The sequence below is a fragment of the Physella acuta genome, unplaced genomic scaffold, assembly GCF_028476545.2.
Source record: "Physella acuta isolate Inbredline_101_S28 unplaced genomic scaffold, ASM2847654v3 ptg000076l, whole genome shotgun sequence".
Classification (NCBI taxonomy): Eukaryota; Metazoa; Mollusca; class Gastropoda; family Physidae; genus Physella; species Physella acuta.
In genome coordinates this window covers 1,210,120-1,231,131 of record NW_026731596.1, presented here as the reverse complement: position 1 = coordinate 1,231,131, position 21,012 = coordinate 1,210,120, and the positions used below count along the sequence as shown (strand labels likewise).

The 21,012-nt window shown below is 39.0% G+C and overlaps 1 protein-coding gene across 1 annotated transcript; it reads right to left on the bottom strand.

Moving 5' to 3' along the window:
* Positions 1–3,194: 3,194 nt before the first annotated feature.
* Positions 3,195–19,256, bottom strand: LOC131953287 (uncharacterized). Its single transcript, XM_059316413.1, has 10 exons — positions 18,833–19,256; positions 8,326–8,447; positions 7,876–8,027; positions 7,551–7,604; positions 7,004–7,142; positions 6,404–6,510; positions 6,215–6,260; positions 4,870–5,544; positions 4,300–4,412; positions 3,195–4,021 (listed from the first exon to the last, which is right to left on the bottom strand). Exons 1-10 carry the CDS (start codon positions 18,844–18,846, stop codon positions 3,995–3,997), a joined length of 1,449 nt encoding a protein of 482 aa, XP_059172396.1. The 5' UTR covers positions 18,847–19,256; the 3' UTR covers positions 3,195–3,994.
* Between the last annotated feature and the right edge of the window lie 1,756 nt (positions 19,257–21,012).

Below are 21,012 nucleotides of genomic sequence, written 5' to 3'. Positions count from 1 at the left end.
GTAGTAACAGAATTATGTGTATAAAAAAAAGGTAAAAAAAAAAATGACCAAGTTTTAATAAGAGTAAATACAATATTAATTAGAAAACCTATATTTGTGTACACATCTTGCATATGTGTGTGTGTAGAAACAGTTTGAACGCAACTTATTTGCTATACAGTAATGATCAGTAGGAAGTTTAAAACATACAACAAAGAACCCATAAATATGTGCTTATTTACATTGCATACAAAGTTTTAAAAATATCCAGATGACTTAGTTCATAATGACCAAATGGTCATTCAAGAAACCATTCATAGGTTAACTGGTCAACATGGGCAGACTATTGTATGAATATTTGGTCAGATATTTTGTATTGCGTTTCAAAGCTGGTCTTCTATGTTGGTTGATGGTGCTACCTAAAACGTACGATTATAACAATGCACCTACCATTATAAAAATAAATGTACCATTACTACCATTATAACAATGAACCTACCATTATAAAAATAAATGTACCATTACTACCATTATAACAATGCACCTACCATTATAACAATAAATGTACCATTGCTACCATTATAACAATGCACCTACCATTATAACAATAAATGTACCATTACTACCATTATAACAATGTACCTACCATTATAAAAACGTATCATTACAACAATAAACCTACCATTATAACAATAAACCTACAATGATAACAATTGGAATAGTGGCTACAACATTTGGCATTAGGTTAAAAAACTAGTCTACATGTGATATTTCCTACACAAATCAACTCTATAGCCCTCGATAATATTTCAAGATTTCTTTTTTTATATTTACAACATTCACGTCCACTAAAAAAAATCTACTTTATTTTAAGCAAAAAAAGAAAAAACCCCAGGATTTTATTCAGGCACATTAAAGTTAAACCATCTGCCTGCTAGGATAAGTCATACAAAATATTCAAGATACACTACCATGATCAAACAGGATAACACAGCCTATCATACAAGATAACACTCAAAATATCAGACAGGATAAGAAAACTATTACTCCCAATCTTATGGGATGACTTTTACCAATCTTATAGGATGACTTTTACCCTATCCTATGACTTTTACCAACTATCCTATAGAATCAGCTTTCCCATGTAACAAGCAGACTTAGGCCATCATCCTTAAACAAGCAGACTTAGGCCATCATCCTTAAACAAGCAGACTTAGGCCATCATCCTTAAACAAGCAGACTTAAGCCATCCTCCTTAAACAAGCAGACTTAGGCCATCATCCTTAAACAAGCAGATTTAGGCCATCATCCTTCAACAAGCAGACTAAGGCCACCATCCTTAAACAAGCAGACTTAGGCCATCATCCTTAAACAAACAGACCTAGGCCATCATCCTTAAACAAGCAGACTTAGGCCATCATCCTTAAACAAACAGACTTAAGCCATCCTCCTTAAACAAGCAGACTTAGGCCATCATCCTTAAACAAGCAGATTTAGGCCATCATCCTTCAACAAGCAGACTAAGGCCACCATCCTTAAACAAGCAGACTTAGGCCATCATCCTTAAACAAACAGACCTAGGCCATCATCCTTAAACAAGCAGACTTAGGCCATCATCCTTAAACAAGCAGACTTAGGCCACCATCCTTAAACAAGCAGACTTAGGCCATCATCCTTAAACAAGCAGACTTAGGCCATCATCCTTAAACAGACCTAGGCCATCATCCTTAAACAAGCAGATTTAGGCCATCCTCCTTAAACAAGCAGACTTAGGCCATCATCCTTAAACAGACCTAGGCCATCATCCTTAAACAAGCAGATTTAGGCCATCATCCTTCAACAAGCAGACTAAGGCCACCATCCTTAAACAAGCAGACTTAGGCCATCATCCTTAAACAAACAGACCTAGGCCATCATCCTTAAACAAGCAGACTTAGGCCATCATCCTTAAACAAGCAGACTTAGGCCACCATCCTTAAACAAGCAGACTTAGGCCATCATCCTTAAACAAGCAGACTTAGGCCATCATCCTTAAACAGACCTAGGCCATCATCCTTAAACAAGCAGATTTAGGCCATCCTCCTTAAACAAGCAGACTTAGGCCATCATCCTTCAACAAGCAGACTAAGGCCACCATCCTTAAACAAGCAGACTTAGGCCATCATCCTTCAACAAGCAGACTAAGGCCACCATCCTTAAACAAGCAGACTTAGGCCATCATCCTTAAACAAGCAGACCTAGGCCATCATCCTTAAACAAGCAGACTTAGGCCACCATCCTTAAACAAGCACACTTAGGCCATCATCCTTAAACAAGCAGACTTAGGCCATCATCCTTAAAACAAGCAGACTTAGGCCATCATCCTTAAACAAGCAGACTTAGGCCATCATCCTTAAAACAAGCAGACTTAGGCCACCATCCTTAAACAAGCACACTTAGGCCATCATCCTTAAACAAGCACACTTAGGCCATCATCCTTAAAACAAGCAGACTTAGGCCACCATCCTTAAACAAGCACACTTAGGCCATCATCCTTAAACAAGCAGACTTAGGCCACCATCCTTAAAACAAGCAGACTTAGGCCACCATCCTTAAACAAGCACACTTAGGCCATCATCCTTAAACAAGCAGACTTAGGCCATCATCCTTAAAACAAGCAGACTTAGGCCACCATCCTTAAACAAGCAGACTTAGGCCATCCTCCTTAAACAAGCAGACTTAGGTCACCATCCTTAAACAAGCACACTTAGGCCATCATCCTTAAACAAGCAGACTTAGGCCATCATCCTTAAACAAACAGACTTAGGCCATCATCCTTAAACAAGCAGACTTAGGCCACCATCCTTAAACAAGCACACTTAGGCCATCATCCTTAAACAAGCAGACTTAGGCCATCATCCTTAAACAAACAGACTTAGGCCATCATCCTTAAACAAGCAGACTTAGGCCATCATCCTTAAACAAGCACACTTAGGCCATCATCCTTAAACAAGCAGACTTAGGCCACCATCCTTAAAACAAGCAGACTTAGGCCACCATCCTTAAACAAGCACACTTAGGCCATCATCCTTAAACAAGCAGACTTAGGCCATCATCCTTAAAACAAGCAGACTTAGGCCACCATCCTTAAACAAGCACACTTAGGCCATCATCCTTAAACAAGCAGACTTAGGCCATCATCCTTAAACAAGCAGACTTAGGCCACCATCCTTAAACAAGCACACTTAGGCCATCATCCTTAAACAAGCAGACTTAGGCCATCATCCTTAAACAAGCAGACTTAGGCCACCATCCTTAAACAAGTAGTCGAATTGATTTTCCCACTGTAGCTTGGGTAATAAATCTACGGCCACGTTCTTATGGATGCAGAATTTATGGTGTGCTGATCAAAGTGGCCAGATCAATAACCCAGGGAAGATCATCTTGTTCAGTCACACTAAGCTAGGGCCAGATAATTTCATCACTAGATCTGATAGTTGATCATATGACTATAAGTAAGCACACATGTTAAATGCTTTGACTTAAAAAGCAGACTTGTTCCATTAGAGAAAAAACCTAGTACACACATAAAAAAAGGACATATTGATCTATTTTTAAAGATCATGAATGTCATATATACTGACAGATTAAATACATACATATTTTTGTTTTTCTTCTAAATACTTCAAGGGTCCATAAAAACAAAGATTATTTAATATAATTCTATACACATTTTTAACATTTGAAAACTCAAACCAGCAGAAAAAAATTGACTTATAGTTACTATGTTATGTCATCAAGCCATTAACTGAATATTATGGCATAAATTTAAATAAAAAAATTGAAGCTCCTCAAACTGTGACCATACTGCTATTAAAACAATTGTTTTTTGCTTGCTTGAACTGGAGCACAAATATTGTCTGTACTTTGATGGAATGCATTTAAATTAGATCATAACTGTAACATTGTGGTGTATTTGTTATGATATTATTGGAATGTAGTCACAACAATTTACTGCGAGTTTATGATTATTTTATCATAATGAAGTCATTGGAATACCATCCTGAAAAAATATATAAAAATACTATTATTTATTTTACTTTATAAAAACCAAACATTGTGATTATTTAATACATTAATATATGTTGTAAATTGTATAGCTTAAAAAATAGCAGTTGTTTTAAAATTTACAAAAGGGATTTAAAAAAAATAAACCTTATTGCAATAGATATCACCAAACATTGAGATTATTTAATACATTAATATATGTTGTAAATTGTATAGCTTAAAAAATAGCAGTTGTTTAAAAATTTACAAAAGGGATTTAAAAACGATCCAAACCTTATTGCAATAGGTCTTTGTGCCATCAAATTCTGCTAAAATTTGCAGTCTGATGTCATCATGGATATAGGCAATATTGTCATACATTGTGGGGTAGTCTAGGCCATGGTCATCTAGAAGAATGGTCAAATATTATAGATGCATTCATTTTTAATGACGAAAATGTTAGAAACACAAAATCTTTAACTGAAATGTAGGGTAATCCAAATGGCAAAAATGACAGAAACATATAATCTTTAACTGACATATAGGGTAATCCAAATGATAAAAACACAAAATCCTTAACTGAAATGTAGGGTAATCCAAATGACTAAAATGACAGAAACATATAATCTTTAAATCAAATGTGTAATCCAAGCCATTAAGGAGAGAAATATTAAATATATTATCTTTTGTAAGCTATCATCAGTGGCATGCATATTATTTGAAAAAAGTCAAAAACAAATGTTGACAGCCAAGAAAAAAAAAAGTTTTTTAATCATACACAGCTTCTGCTCTTGGTTGGAAGGTTTAGAGCTCTTTGATAAAAGTTTGAGCAAAGTAAAACACAACAGAAGAAGAATATCTTACCACCTATCAGCTTGGATTCATCATTGGTGATGCTCATTCTCTGTGTGTACACATACTCCGGGCAAGAAGCAAACCTTTTAGTTCTCTTCCTTCTTTTTGTGACCTTATTGCTGGGAGAGCTCTTAGAGTCTGAACTTGTCTGTTTATCAGAATGATGGGAGTCACTATCTAGGACAGCAACATTGATCTGATTTAGAATATTTTCTGCATCTACGTCCAATTTTGGCCAAGATGAACATTTGTCTTTGTCAATAAAAAATGGCACATTTTTATCTGGCGAGTTCATGTTACTGTAGTCTATGTACTCACTAGTAGAGGAACGACGTTTACGAATACGGGAGGCGGTTTGCCTCGGCCGTTTAGATAATTCACTGATATTGTATGAAGCTTCAGAGCGCGGAAGCTCTCTCATGATATTCATTTCTGATTTACTGAGATTATTGTTGACCTGATTCCTCAGAAGAATATCATCAGTTGGTGGTGAATCTTGTCTTTCAGAATCTTTCAGACTTTCATAGAAAGATGTTTCTTGTTGGCCTGAGTTGGCTTCAACTGAAATTTTTGACATAATTGTTGGAAGGGCTGTCTTTTTCATTGCTTTAGTGGGGAGATTTTTAGGCGGGACATTTTTTCTGCCATCTTTGCCCCTGGTGGGAGGAGTTGAGTTCTTTTCATCTGTAACAGATACAAGAGGGTTCTAAAAATGTGAAACAAAAGGGTTCTAAAAATGTGAAACTAAAGGGTTCTAAAAATGTGAAACCAAAGGGTTCTAAAAATGTGAAACCAAAGGGTTCTAGAAATGTGAAACTAAAGGGTTCTAAAAATGTGAAACCAAAGGGTTCTAGAAATGTGAAACTAAAGGGTTCTAGAAATGTGGAACCAAAAGGTTCTAGAAATGTGAAACTAATAAAGGGTTCTAGAAATGTGAAACTAAAGGGTTCTAGAAAAGTGAAACTAAAGGGTTCTAAAAATGTGGACCCAAAGGGTTCTAAAAATGTGAAACCAAAGGGTTCTAGAAATGTGAAACTAAAGGGTTCTAGAAATGTGAAACTAAAGGGTTCTAGAAATGTGAAACTAAAGGGTTCTAGAAATGTGGAACCAAAAGGTTCTAGAAATGTGAAACTAATAAAGGGTTCTAGAAATGTGAAACTAAAGGGTTCTAGAAAAGTGAAACTAAAGGGTTCTAAAAATGTGAAACTAAAGAGTTCTAAAAATGTGAAACCAAAGGGTTCTAGAAATGTGAAACTAAAGGGTTCTAGAAATGTGAAACTATATTTTGTTAATTTTGATAGTTACAAGGAGAGTTGCTCTGAATTAAACAGCTTTTAATATGAAAGTAACTTACCAGTTGTCTTTAGAGCAGATCCTTTCTGCAGAGCTAGGATTGTTGCCTAGGATAAAAAAATATATAGTACAGGATCTCCAAATACTAAAATTATGAAAAATTTGTTAAATTTTTTCTAAATAACAAATCTGTAAGATTTAGTCGTATTTGTTTTAGTTTTAAATCTACAAAAATGATTTTTATAAAAACCTCATGTTTGGCTACAGTATTTTGCAGCGTGGTCACTCTGTCTTCTGTTTTAATTTTATACTGTTCTAACTCCACAGTCATAGCTCTTTCTGTTTGCCTGGATTTGACTGGGAATTAAACCAAACTTTTAATATCATTGTCTAACATAAATAGTAACTATGTTATAAAGCAGTAAAACTACTATTGTTGCGACAGTTTAATTTCAAAACCTGACAATAGCCAAACAGCTGTTACCTTAACAAAAGTGATCTTCATTGAATAAATGTTTATACAATTTAATATTGATATTAATGTTTTGATGCATGAATAATTTAATGAGGAATTAATACAAACAGATGTTACACTATTGAAAAATTGACTAGAGTGATATCCCTTGGAAAGGGAAATCAATTAAAGATTTTCTGAATGAGGACAGAAATCATTTGTATTAAGTTGCTTTTAGAGCTACTACTGGTTTAATAAATACATGTTATATACAACGTTAGTTACTTTATAACACTACATAACACACTATGACACCTTATAACACTAAAGCTTCAAAAGTTAAACATACAAAACAAAGACAAATATACATGACCTAAGAAAATGGAGTTGACTTACTGGAACAAACATAAGGAATCCTCCAGAGTCTTAAGACAACCACGTAGTTGATAGAATACAAAGCTGGTTCACTGAAGGTCATAAAATAGAAGATGAGCTCAGCAGACAATGTGGCAATCACTACAAGAGAATCAAAAACCTGGCACAGAGGAGATAATGTATGATCAAGTCAGTAATAATAAAATAGTCAATGGTAATACAAATGTTATAACAAGGCAAAATATTTACATTTCTACATATATTTTTGTCCACAAAGTTAAAAAAAAAAAATTTCCATTTCAGTTGTAAAGCTTAAAGTGTATTCTACAATAAATTGTTATAAATTATTCAGCTAAACATTATAACATTTTCATTATAAATTTATAAAATTTCATTTTTTCTACTCTTCTCTAACATTAAACATCTTTTTAGTCTCAGAAAAAAAAACAAATGACACTACACAACATGTTTCAATGTTGTTGGTGATAAGAATTACAAAACTAGGATTCATGGAATAGCTGCTGGGTAAAATGGGACAACTCTAGTGAGAGATGTAGAACACAGTTACCTGCCAAGGATTCGTCACAAATGCTTTGTGTAAAGTTATAACTTTGAGAAGGATCTGGAATAACATTAAAAATGAAATGTGTTAAAATAACATCACCAGATACATTACTAGTTGACCCCCATTATAACAATGAATCCATTTCTAAGCGTTATTCATTCCTTTATTTAGTTGGCAACTTAATCTTGGAATAAAATAAGATTTAATCCTTATAGTTCCGCCTAACTGAATGGTACATCAGCCTTTCTTTATTACCTCCAGCATAAATAAATATAATCTTTATAGTCCAGTCTGACTGAATGGTACAACATCAGCCTTTCTTTATTACCTCCAGCATAAATAAAGCAGCAATTCCTAGACTGGTCAGACAAAAAATGGTGTCCAGTAAATCCACAATTTTGACATTAGGTGTAAACATTTGATCATCTTTGTTTTCATTAGGTTGTGTCAAGTTTCCCGACCCAATCGAAACTTCAGGAACTGTAGAAGGTATGTAGTTATGTTGTTTTAAAATAAACATTGATTTGTTTTTAAACATTGAAATAAGTAACATAATTAATAATTATTATTTGAACTAGAATCGGATGATTTCTAGAATTTAGATCTATTTTCTATTTTGGAAGTTGAATCTGACAGTTTAAATTATTGTCATTCATTAATTGATTTGGAGTAGCTTTTTTTAAAAAGTCATTTAATATTTTTCAAAAATACAGTTTGAGTTTAGAATAGGCTAGACCTACACAGAAAACAAAGAAGACAACTTTGATTAGATGGGTACCTGTGATTAAATGAAAGGTCAGCAGGTTCCTGCCTGTGATGGCCAAGACAGAGACGAGGGTCAAGGTGATGACAACACTCTCTAGCAGGACACTGTTTTGTAAACAATGACACCGACATGACCTGCCAAGGGGAGAGAAAGCAAAAAAAAAAAAAAAGTTTAGAATGTTTCAATAACAATACAGGGGTTGTCCATAAATGACGCCACATTCCATTTTTGAAGTGCTTACTTTTTGTGACGACAGTGAGACGATTAGGAAGGGTGGGAAGGGTTACTTCAAAATAGTGGCGCCATTTTAGGACAATCCTTAAGGTAAAATTAAATATAGTCCTGTTTCACGGTGCTATCAAAAAGATATCCTTTGGTTCATTTCCCATGTAAATATACAGAGAAATGATCTTCTCATCTAGGATATCTGAAAATGAAAACCATTACAGTCTGAGAACGAAGAAACAACTAAGACAGATAACTCTCACTGAAAACCAAAGACAGATAATAGAGAGGTTTGCTGAAGACAAAAGCAACAAACCAGTGTTTCTTCCAGATTCCAGACTTTTTCACATGCATCTTCCCATATCTGATATGTATTTGTATAGCCAACATGTGTGTGTGCGTGTGTCTTATGAGGGGAAGTGGACAGATGAAGTGATACCTGAAAGAAACTCTGATTTCAACATTAACCTGGACTCAAGTGGACGGACTATACGACTACGGACGTTAACGGACGAATTATTTATATACTTGTCACCATATTAATTCACGGATATGTGAATATGTTGGAAGACAACGAGCACTTCCGTTTTATATTTTGTAAACCGCACTTTAAATCCTGGTTGAATAGAGTGTTTCCTCCTTTCTTCTAACTATTTATTTCCTTTAAGTTAACATAGAATCCGTTCAAACGCCATATTTGTGATTCATTGATCAAATCACTTCATCTGCAGTACACTCTTTGTTCACTAAAGTGTGTGGAAAGGTCGTAGGTCGACATTCGCTAGACTTTTCTTCCATCTTTTCTTACACAGGCTATCTTGTAGCACACATACGAAAGTATTTGGGAGAGATTATTATCATTATCTTTTCACATACTCATAAGTTCTAAGCAGAGGCGTAGCGATGGGGCGGGGAGTACATATGTCCCCGGGCGCCGACCCTGGGGGGGGGGGGGCGCCAAAGTGGGTTTAAAACAAATAAAAGCTCATTTTAGCTGCAGTTTTGCATTATAAATATAAAAATAAATGGGGGGGGGGGGAGGGGGGCGCAAAATTGAAAGTTTGTCCCCGGGCGCCGGGAAGGGTATATATTTAGGCTACATATATACAATTGTATATGCGTATGTACATATTGTCCAACGAATACCATTTAGCCAAATGTTCACACCACCAGCACCACAGCTGTTACCATTGTACCAACGACCTTCACTCAACCAGCTGACCATCACATTTTATCTCCCAAATCCCCAATAAACAACGGTCATTCCCAGATAGTCCAGGAATGTGTGCCGACTCAGCCCCCGTCGTGTGCCCAGTGGTCAGCTGGTCAAGCACGTGACCTTGAAAGATAGGACCCCCACCACCCAAGAAACCCATTGTAGGGTACAGCAACAACACTTCAACCCCACCATCATCGTCTGTACGTCCCACTTGTCACAAGTTGATGTTTGCACAGCCTCGGTTTGACTTCCACAGTCTCGGTCTGACTTCCATTTATTCATATCGAATTTTCATACGTTACACACCCAATATAGATCGTCTATTACTGATATCTGTGATCTAGTGACCTATTAATACCAAGAACAATATTATTCAATAGAACAATGTGGGAAATATGTTTATCTCCCTCGGTGATCAGTTGCGTCCCTTATCTGATAGCTACTTGTATGTACGACGTTTTTATTAATCGCAGTTTGATACTGCTACTTCCAAACGTAGCCTGTTTACTTAGATGAAGATGTAAATTTTGTATGGTAGCCTACAGTTGTACAGTTAATTAAAGCTGTGCAGCATCCTGTAGCCGTACAACAGCCTGTAGCTGTACAATAGCCTGTCAACAGCCTGCAGCTGTAGGTCTACAACGAGATAGGCAAACAGAAACAAAGATGTAGAGTGTACAAGGAGATTACTGTCAGCTTTGTGACGGCTACCGGGTAGATATCAATAGACCACATTGGACGTGGTGACAATCATTATTGATCTGGTCTCTCAAAGTTTGGTGGATCTGTCAGAAACGTGGACACTGGTGTTAACACGATAGGAGACTGTGATATGATGTGTGTGAGTGTGTGTGTGTGTATGTTATCAACCAATTTAAAACTGTGTCAAGTGACGCATGTTCTTTGTGACGCACGTATTGTGACGTATTATGGTCACGTAACGTGATGCAAGAAATGTGATAATTTTACCCTAAAATACGTTTGTTTGTTTTGTCTGCGTTTAAAGCTATGTGTAATGTGCTGGGTTCAATGTGTTGTGTGTAATTTGATGTATATTGTGATGTGTGTAGTTTGAGGTGTTTAATTTGTTGTATATTAAGTTGTGTGTAATTTGCTGTGTGTAATTTGTTGTATATTGTGATGTGTGTAATTTACTATGTAATGTGATATGTGTACATTGCTGTGTGTGATGTGATGTATATAATGTGTTGTGTGTAATGTGATATTTAATGTGATGTGTATGTGTTGTGTGTAATGTTTTGTGTGTAATGTGTATTTTGTGTTGTGTGTAATGAGTTGAGTGCAATGTGTTGCGTGTAATGTGTTGTGTATAATGTGTTGCGTGTAATGTGTTGTGTGTAATGTGTTGTGTGTAATGTGTTGCGTGTAATGTGTTGTGTATAATGTATTGAGTGTAATGTGTTGCGTGTAATGTGTTGTGTATAATGTATTGAGTGTAATGTGTTGTGCGTAATGTGTTGTGTGTAATGTGTTGCGTGTAATGTGTTGTGCGTAATGTGTTGCGTGTAATGTGTTGTGTGTAATGTGATGTGTGTAATGTGATGTGTGTAATGTGATGTGTGTAATGTGTTGTGTATAATGTGTTGTGTGTAATGTCTTGTGTGTAATGTGTTGCGTGTAATGTGATGTGTGTAATGTGATGTGTGTAATGTGTTGTGTATAATGTGTTGTGTGTAATGTCTTGTGTGTAATGTCTTGAGTATAATGTGTTGTGTGTAATATATTGTATAATGTGTTGTGTTTAATGTGTTGCGTGTAATGTGTTGCGTGTAATGTGTTGCGTGTAATGTGTTGCTTGTAATGTGTTGTGTGTAATGTGTTGTGTGTAATGTGTAGTGTGTAATGTGTTGCATGTAATGTGTTGTGTAATGTGTTATGTATAATATGTTGTGTGCAATGTGTCATATTGAGAGGCTGGTGACAAGGCCACAGATTTCATCAATTCCAAACTTGTTTATTTACTATCATTACGATATCTCGCACTTTTTTATTACCATTTCCTTATAACTCTTCCATTTACTTCATCACTATTACAATCAATTTATTACCCTCTCGTGGTATAACGTTATACCCTCCCCTCCCCCTTGAGTATATTGTGTACACGTGTCAGGCCAGATAGCAGGTGTTGTTTGTGCTTTGGTTTGTTCCAGGACTGTGTGACGTCACCATTTCTTACCCACCTTGAAATCAGCCAAACTGTATGTATCCATACAATGATACATTGACCAGCAGTTTCCTTCACGATGGTCATGTTATCTTCAGACATCTCTGAGATGGCCACATTTTTAAATTGGCTGACCACATGTCTGTGAGCTTAAGTCGGATTGTTTGGCAAGGGGACGGCGTGGTCGGTTCAGTAAAGCTCACGGCTGCCTAACCGAAAAGTCCCGAGGTCCGCACCTCCCCCCCCCCTCCCGGGAGGTGACGTTCGATACTTGGGGACAGCAACCCACCTATATGAGATAACTCCAAAATCAAATAGTTTGTTCTGGGTTGGACAAAGGCTATGGAAGCAAATCCAGATAGAAAAGCAGGCTGAAATCAGAGTAAACGGACCGTAAATTTTTAATCGTGTTAGAGGAAATCACGTCCAACATAACAATAAAGAACGAAGAAGATGAAGAAGAAAAATATTTTGGTCAATCAGAGCTTAAGTCAGATCTCTTGATGTAAGCTTAGCTATTGTAGGACGATGGTCTACAATACAATAAAAACACAGAGCTTAAGTCAGATCTCTTGATGTCAGCTTAGCTCTTGTAGGACGATGGTCTACAGTACAGAGAGCAGTCCAGTACTCCAACAGCTGAACGTTTGCCGTCAGAGACCCTCTGTAAAACACCCACAACCGACCAAACATTTGTTATACAACCACGACACCACCCGTCTTACACCACTAAAACCCCCACTGATCAAACCCGTTGAGTGTATGGCGATGTTTTCTTGTTGAGTCAGGGCAGCTGGAGACCAAACAACAAAAAATTGGAAAATATTAAAATAATATTTCGCGAAAACAAAACCCTGCACCAAAAGAAAAAAAAAGTGAAATGTCCGGCTTAACAGTGGGCAACACGACAGCCATCTGGTCAGATAAAAGGATTGAATTTTATTTGAAAGAGGTGTCATCTTCAGACATAGCTTAATGACTGTCTGGGTTAGGAAAACTCATCGGATTTCAAGACGTGTTGAAATCAAGGAATGGGCACTAAACAATTACCATTTAGTCCTCGTTCATAGCCGAGTCTTTCTCTTTCGTAACTAATTTGTTCGATTTCTTATCGGGAATGTTTTGGTTCTTGTCGGGAATGTGCGGGTTTTGTCGGGAATGTTTTGGGTCTTGTCGGTAATGTGTGACACTGACTCTAAACCGAGGATATGTGTGGGGATGGGGAACGGTGGTAGTGTGTTGTAGGGTATGGTGTGGTGGCAGGATGTGGTGTGGAAGTAGTTGTGCTGGAGTGGTAGGATGTGGTTTAGTGGTAAGGTGGTAGGGTGTGGTGTAGTCGTAAGGTGAAAAGGCGTGGTGAAGTGTTAGATGTCGTAGGGGTAGATGGTGTGTTGTGATGTTGTGTGACACAAACGTGACCTAGTTGACGTGACACAAGCCCCGTGTGTGAGCACAACTTTGGAGAGTCACGCCAAGACCGGTCACATTGAGTCACGCCTCTGACACCTTAGACCTCTAAAGGGCTGGCTGTACAGCACTTGAAGGGCCGGGCAGGCTGTACGGCACTTGAAGGGCCGAGCCCTCCACGCCTTGACGGCAGGCTGGACCAGACACTTACAACCGAGCAGTAAACGATTGGCAATTAAGTTGGGCGACCCTAGAACTTCTTACGTCGTCATGTGACAGTCATGTGACAGTCATGTGACAGTGTCATTATCAGCTGTGCTAGTATCTCTATTGGTGATCTAGACAAGTCTTTACTTTTTACCAGTATACAATCTACACATCTCGATAACTCTCTACTTGTTATAGGTAAATAGCCAAATAGAGCTGTCGAGTCTTGACTTATTTTATGGGGACAAAGTTGTGAATTCAATAGGGATTGACATCCGCGAAATGACAAAAGTTTACATCCAATGTAATAGATAACTGCATTAGTTTCAAAATTGAAAATATCGCAGAGCATCAATTTTACTTTCTCAAATAGACCTATAAATATAAATACATATAATTATATATATATATATATATATATATATATATATATATATATAACGTCAATGGTTATAATTCTAGATCAATAATAGATATAAACAAACAATGGAAACGAAGTCAACATTTAATTTTCCTACAATACACTGTTCATTGTTTGTGACACTGTTGTCATATAAAGAAATAATCTTTCAGTATAGGCTTAGGCCTAATTAAGAACAAACCATTTATTGTACTTCAAACAATTTCAGGAAAAAAAGTCAATCTAATTGTTTAAAAAAAAATCTGTCAGGTTTTTCCCTATCATGCGATCAGTACTTAGAAGGGGAGGTGGGCATGGTTTTCGTGCTTTCTCCATGCCAAGCCATGGTGAAATTTAATCCCACAGATATTTCGTGACCTCTAAGGTCAATTAAAATCTACCAAAAGCTGGCCCACGCGAAGTATCGAATAAAACAATCCATAGCTTTTGTTTACGGGGAGGGAAGCTGAGGGGAAGGAGGGGAGGGTGCGTACAATATTCAAACACAAATTGCTTTGTGCGCGAGTGGTGGACAAGGGGAGCAACCAGTACACGGTAAACAGCGATGTGTACAATCCGAGGCATGGTGGTGTCGGTGGCTTCACACACGTCCCAATCTCGAGGCAAACAACGGCGCGGGAGAAATATTTCCGCTACAAATAACTGGCCAAGAACCGAAAACAAACGCAAAGGCTTGAAATAACCGAGAAATCCCATCAACTTTGCCGTGATGTCTGACATATGAAAAATGAAGAAATTTCAAACATATTTTTAAAATCTAGCCTCGCCCGAATTCTCAGACGTCTTCTTTAGGATTTTTGAAAAAGTTAGGCATTCATCCCTACTGCTGCAGTCGCTTCAAACTTTGTGCTGGGATGATGTAGGGCATTCATCCCTACTGCTGCCATCGCTTCAAACTTAGTGCTGGGATGATGTAGGGCATTCATCCCTACTGCTGCCATCGCTTCAAACTTTGTGCTGGGATGGTGTTGGGCATTTAAACTTTGTGCTGCTGTCGATGCTGGATATTCAACCTTAGTACTTGGATGATGTGCGATTCAGAGTTTCTTCCAGGCATCTCGTCGGAGTCTACCGCCCCCCACCCGAACGAGATGGATTTTATATAGCAAAAATACACTTTTACTAGTGTCCGCCCCCCCCCCCCCCGAAAAATGTTGACCGCCCCCCCCCCGAAAATTTCAAAAGCCCCCTGGAAAAAAAGTCCGGAAGAAACACTGGTGCGACTGAGAACCCCAGATTCTACGACGGCTATCTTAGCTCTTCGGATCCGTAGTTTGATCTTCCTGCACAGGGGGCCAGGGGTAATACTTGATTCAATGGTCCAACTGCACAAGGCGCATTCGCCGGCGCCCCGGCGGTCCGGTGACCTGGAGCCCCCAGGCACTTCTGTGTGCACTATGGCGCCTACTGTAGTTTTAAAGATAACCTAAAATAGGGACACGGTGTCACACGACATTCGATGACTAAACAGAACCAGGGGAAGAAACAACTGGCGCCCCTGCAGTAGTGTATCCAGTGACTCCATTGAGCGCCCTGATACCCCCCTGATACCCAGACGGTCGCCGAGCTGTGTTATACTTCACTATTAAGGAGGCTGATTAACGTACACTCAAGGTTTTCATACCACTCGACCTAGAGCGTCTGGGCGATAGTGTGGACAAACTTGGCCCCGACAATTAGGATTTGAGAAGTATAGCGCCGGCATTGTTTACGTTTATATCACTCAAAAGTCATGCGTTTAAAAATACACGATTGATAACGCATTGATGAAATCCTCTTAAAATGCTGTGTCAGCCTTTCTGAGATGCAGCGACGCACGGCGGGTAATCCAGTGCATTAGATTATGAATAAAATTGCCGTCATTAATCAATCTTCTATATATATATATAATTATCTTCAAGGAGACCATAGAAAACACCAAGCTGTAAGCGCGCCTAGCAGCCCCCTCTCTTCCTCTCTCGGCATATCCCTACCACCCCCACATGGTCTGGTGAGCTGTGGTTCACGCTAAATGTTTACAATCGTAGAGCCGGGTTTAGTGACGGCTATTAGGGGCAGATAATTTAGTTTAAAACGATTTTAAACTTAGGGGAGGTAACTAAGAGGAGCCTGCACTGCATTCACGGGGGGGGGGGGGGGACGGTTGTAGGGTAGGGGTTGGGGGAAAGGAGGGGGGGGGGGGATCGTCCTTAGGCCTAACTATCTACTGATAGTGTTTTAAAGCAAATATTTTCAGTGGCAACATTGGCACTGTCAAATTCACAAATTATGAATTACTGTGAAAAGTAGAAAATAAAACAACTAAATAGCGGAGTATGATTATGATACGCCGCGAGTCGGCTAGTTCAGGGGTCGGCAACCTTTTGAAGCGGAAGAGCCAAAATTTACAATTTTCAAAATTTTCCTGGTTTTAAAGAGCCACTAACATTTTTTTATTTCAAATATTTTATTTATTTATTAAGATTATTAGTATTTGTTCAAGGAGCTGGAGAGCCGCATCTTGATATCAAAAGAGCCGCATGCGGCTCGCGAGCCGCAGGTTGCCGACCCCTGGGCTAGTTAGTTAGTAATATATCTAAAAGGCATGCGTGTATAGTACCAACAGATTTGAGAACTTGATAATAACTAATGAAATCCACAAACACTACTAATAGCTACTATAACTAATAGTTCTCTATTGTTAGTAAATTATATAATAATGCTAAAATCAATAAAATATACAAAAATAGACGAACAGTGTTATAAGCAATTTAAAATGTATCTTAGGTGCACAAAGATGCAAGAACAACTTTTTTTTTTTTTTTACATTTTTTTTAATGATTAGTTTCTATTTATGCTAAATGACTTTTGGGAACACTATTTTAGGTTAACTCCCTTCTTATCTGGAAATTTATAATTGGAAGTAACGTGAGAGCGTTCAACGTAAAACAATTTTAATGTTTCATAGTTTCCATACTAAGTATAGTACATTATTGCACTAAACCTTAAAATCATACAGCACAGCGTAGGTACCTTGCAAGCAACTCAGAAATTTGGTCCTTATTTGTCACACAAAATCTTATGCATTGCACCTTTATGTTTGCAATTTTGAATACAATCTAGATTTATATCTTAAAGATTATTTAATAACCAATTTAGCCATCTATAAATTATAAGAATTTCGACAATATCGAGGTCTTTAACTTTTGCACATAATCTTTCGATACTACGAGCTGCACACATACGGGTGGGGTATGTTGAGGAGGGGGGGGGGATACAAATTATTGCTGCATAAGCTAAATGTGGATCCATTCTAACCCCACTCTAGCTAAATACACAATCCTTGAGCAATGCGTTGAAGTCGATGTGACTCTACTGACCCCACTCTAGCTAAATACACATTCTTGGAGCAATGAGTGGAGTCGATGTGACTCCACTCCATCAATCCTGTTGCTCTATGTATCCAACATCCTGTTGCTCTGTGTACCCAACTAGGCCTAGTGAGTACAAGCCCCAGCACAAAGTACACGAAACTCCTAGGGTAGAATGTGAGAACCTGTCGTGTGTTACACACCGCACGGGGAACTACTCTAGTGTAGAAAGTGATAAGGGAGCTAATCTAGCCGTTACACCATCTGATTACGTCGCTTTGTTGGCCAGTGTATACTGACCACAAGCTGCTTGGCTAGATAGCAGTGTGCCCTAATCGCTAGACCAAACCTGGACGTATCAAGGTATGTTAATCTGCTCCATATACAGGTACAATCGCGTGAAATCGACGGGGAAAGGGTTAACATGTGAAATTAGTTCCAAACGGTCAGCATGTGAAATGAGTGTAGCAAGTCAGACATTGACATCGAGTAAAAGAAGCCCACATGTCATGTGACATCACAACGGTAACGCCCTGTTCACATCGACATGTTATTTTCAGCGCTCGATAAAAAGGAAGGCTAATGATAAGTACCGGCTAATCAGTGTAGTTTATCAGCGGATGGAAAGAAGATCAGTCATGTTGTGTGGTGCAAAGATGAATTCAGGGCGGCGTAAAACTAAATCAGGGCGGCGTAAAGCTGAAAGCGGCGTAAAGATGAATTCAGGCGGTGTAAATTGTGTTAAATGTAGAATAACCTCCAGTAGTGTGTGATGTAAAGCTGAATTCGGGCGGTGTAACATGTGGCCCAATCACACAACTGGGTTACAAAGCTGTTAAAAACATTAAATACCCATTTGATTTAATTGTGTATCGTGACAAAACTAAACACTAGGCTAACACACAGTGCTAACATAGAGCAGGGGTCCATCAATCAAAAAGTAAACAATGTTCACACAATAGTAAACAAAATGTAAACAAAAGTTCACACAATAGTAAACACCATGTAAGCAAAAGTTCACACATTAGTAAACAATATGTTAACACAACCTCGAGACACGTAGCGCAACCTTTAAGTAAGAAATCGTAACAGTAAAGCGATTGGAAAAGTATAGCATGATATAATATATATTTCAAATAAGAAGTGAACAAGTAAGAAGGACAAGTTTAATAAAAGATGTACAAAAAGTAAGAAGATGAAGAAACGTAGAAAGTTAAAGTCAAGTAACAACGACACAATAATGATGAACAAACATCAAGTCGGCCTAAAAGTAAGAAAACTTAATATATAGATCTATTATAAAGATAGTCAAACAAAGCAATGGGCGATGTAGCCCTACAAGCCACTACAAGGAAGTGAAAATTATATTGTAGCAAGATTCTAAAAGTGAGAGGTAAAAAGATGTCAAAGTAAAGTAAAAGAGGAAGTCTATTTAAATAACGTGAAGTTACAGATCAACTAAAAGCAGGGAGTTAAAAATGAAACAAAGAACACACAACACTCACCTGTGTTTTTCCATCTCAATCACCTTTGAATCACCTGGCGAACTACGCACGTGAGATTTTCTGTCAATAATCCACAGAGATCGTCCATAGCGGTGTATTCGTGTGTCGTTCACTCACGACAACAAGCATTATGTCACTGTTCTCATGGTCCTCGCTCTGGCTATTTTTAGAAACACTTCACTAATCTCAACTCACCAACACTCGACTTTACTTATGAGAAAACTCGGATGTTCGCTCGGCTAAGATGTCGGACATTTAGAATATTAAAAAAATAAAATCAGAAGCCTGGCGAAAAAAAATATTTGAAAAGAATTCTACACAAGCAGCTGGTAAAACAAAGCCGTCTGCTGGCTGAGCCCAAAATGTTTTGCTTTATGAGTTTGTTGCGGTGAAGTTGGGCGATCGATAACCCGGCCCCGCTTACCGCCCCTTACCTGGCCAGAAAAAAATGTCACCGCGGACCCGCCCACCGCCATATTATTGTGACCCCGGCGTATTGATTCGTGAGCCCAAAGTTTACCTTTGTCAAAGTTTTCCGACGGAACACCAGAGTGTACAATAGGTCAGTGACAACTCCCCCTCCCCCAGTTAACAATGTAAGTAGTCGGAGATTTGAAGGCTGAATGAAACTGCAAGTGTCACATGAATAGAATCATTACTTTCATAAGTTTGAAGCTATAGTGAAACTTCGTTTCTATAAAACGTGAGAAGCGTTTGATTAGTCGTGACATTGTTTTGTAACATACGACTGATGTTTAAGTTTATTATATGAATTACTTAAATGATACAATTTTTTTCCCAACAAGATGCTCTTGTAAAGCCTAATTGAATTTACTACAAAACTAGCGTTTATTACATTGCTACAGGTAATGATGTTTGGTGTGTTATCTTTCTTCTAATAAGCTGGTTTGTAAAAGATTAAATGTGTGTAGAGTGTAGACAGGTGCGATGATTAGTATCACCTGACTTTGTTCGTTATGTAAATTGCTGAATCAAACGCAGGAGTAACCATGACAACACAAACTGCCACTAACCCTCGCGTGAGGCGATTGTTTGACCCTAACACGGGCAGGTTTAAAGACATCCGGGTTAGGGGAGGGGTTGGTAGGGGTCGTTGAGTGAGGTTGGTAGGGGGTCGCTGAGTGGGGTTGGTAGGGGGTCGCTGAGTGGGGTTGGTAGGGGGTCGCTGAGTGGGGTTGGTAGGGGGGGGGTCGCTGAGTAGGGTTGGTAGGGGGTCGCTGAGTGGGGTTGGTAGGGGGTCGCTGAGTGGGGTTGGTAGGGGGGGGGGGGTCGCTGAGTAGGGTTGGTAGGGGGTCGCTGAGTGGGGTTGGTAGGGGATCTCTGAGTGGGGTTGGTAGGGGGTCGGTGAGTGTGGTTGGTAGGGGGTCGTTGAGTGGGTTGGTAGGGTGTCGTTGAGTGGGGGAGGTAGGGGGTCGTTGAGTGGGGTTGGTAGGGGGTCTCTGAGTGGGGTTGGTAGGGGGTCTCTGAGTGGGGTTGGTAGGGGGATGCTGTGTGGGGTTGGTAGGGGGTCTCTGAGTGGGGTTGGTAGGGGGTCGCTGAGTGGGGTTGGTAGGGGATCTCTGAGTGGGGTTGGTAGGGGGTCGGTGAGTGTGGTTGGTAGGGGGTCGTTGAGTGGGTTGGTAGGGTGTCGTTGAGTGGGGGAGGTAGGGGGTCGTTGAGTGGGGTTGGTAGGGGGTCGCTGAGTGGGGTTGGTAGGGGGTCTCTGAGTGGGGTTGGTAGGGGGATGCTGTGTGGGGTTGGTAGGGGGATGCTGTGTGGGGTTGGTAGGGGGATGCTGAGTGGGGTTGGTTGGGGGGGGGTCTCTATTTGGTGTCGTTGGAGGATCTTTGAGTGGTTGGCAGGTTCATGAGGATGGTAAGAGATCCCTTAAATAGGTTGGTAGGTCCCTAATCACAGAAGTGGGGTTGAAGGGTCCCTAGACACACCATGATTATAAGAGGTGTCAACAAACTGTCAGGTCAGCTGTTTTAGTGAGCGCTCAATGTTGTGGTGGGCCAATCCAAGAGAAGACAAACAGTGAAGCGATGAGAGATGACTTGCACGTCTAGTTGTCTCCCCTCTGGCTTAAAAGTGAACTGTTCAAAACATTTTTATTTTAATTTAGGAAGAAGATGACGGAGGGAGGGAGGGAGAGATAAGGTTGATCTGATTTAAACAGA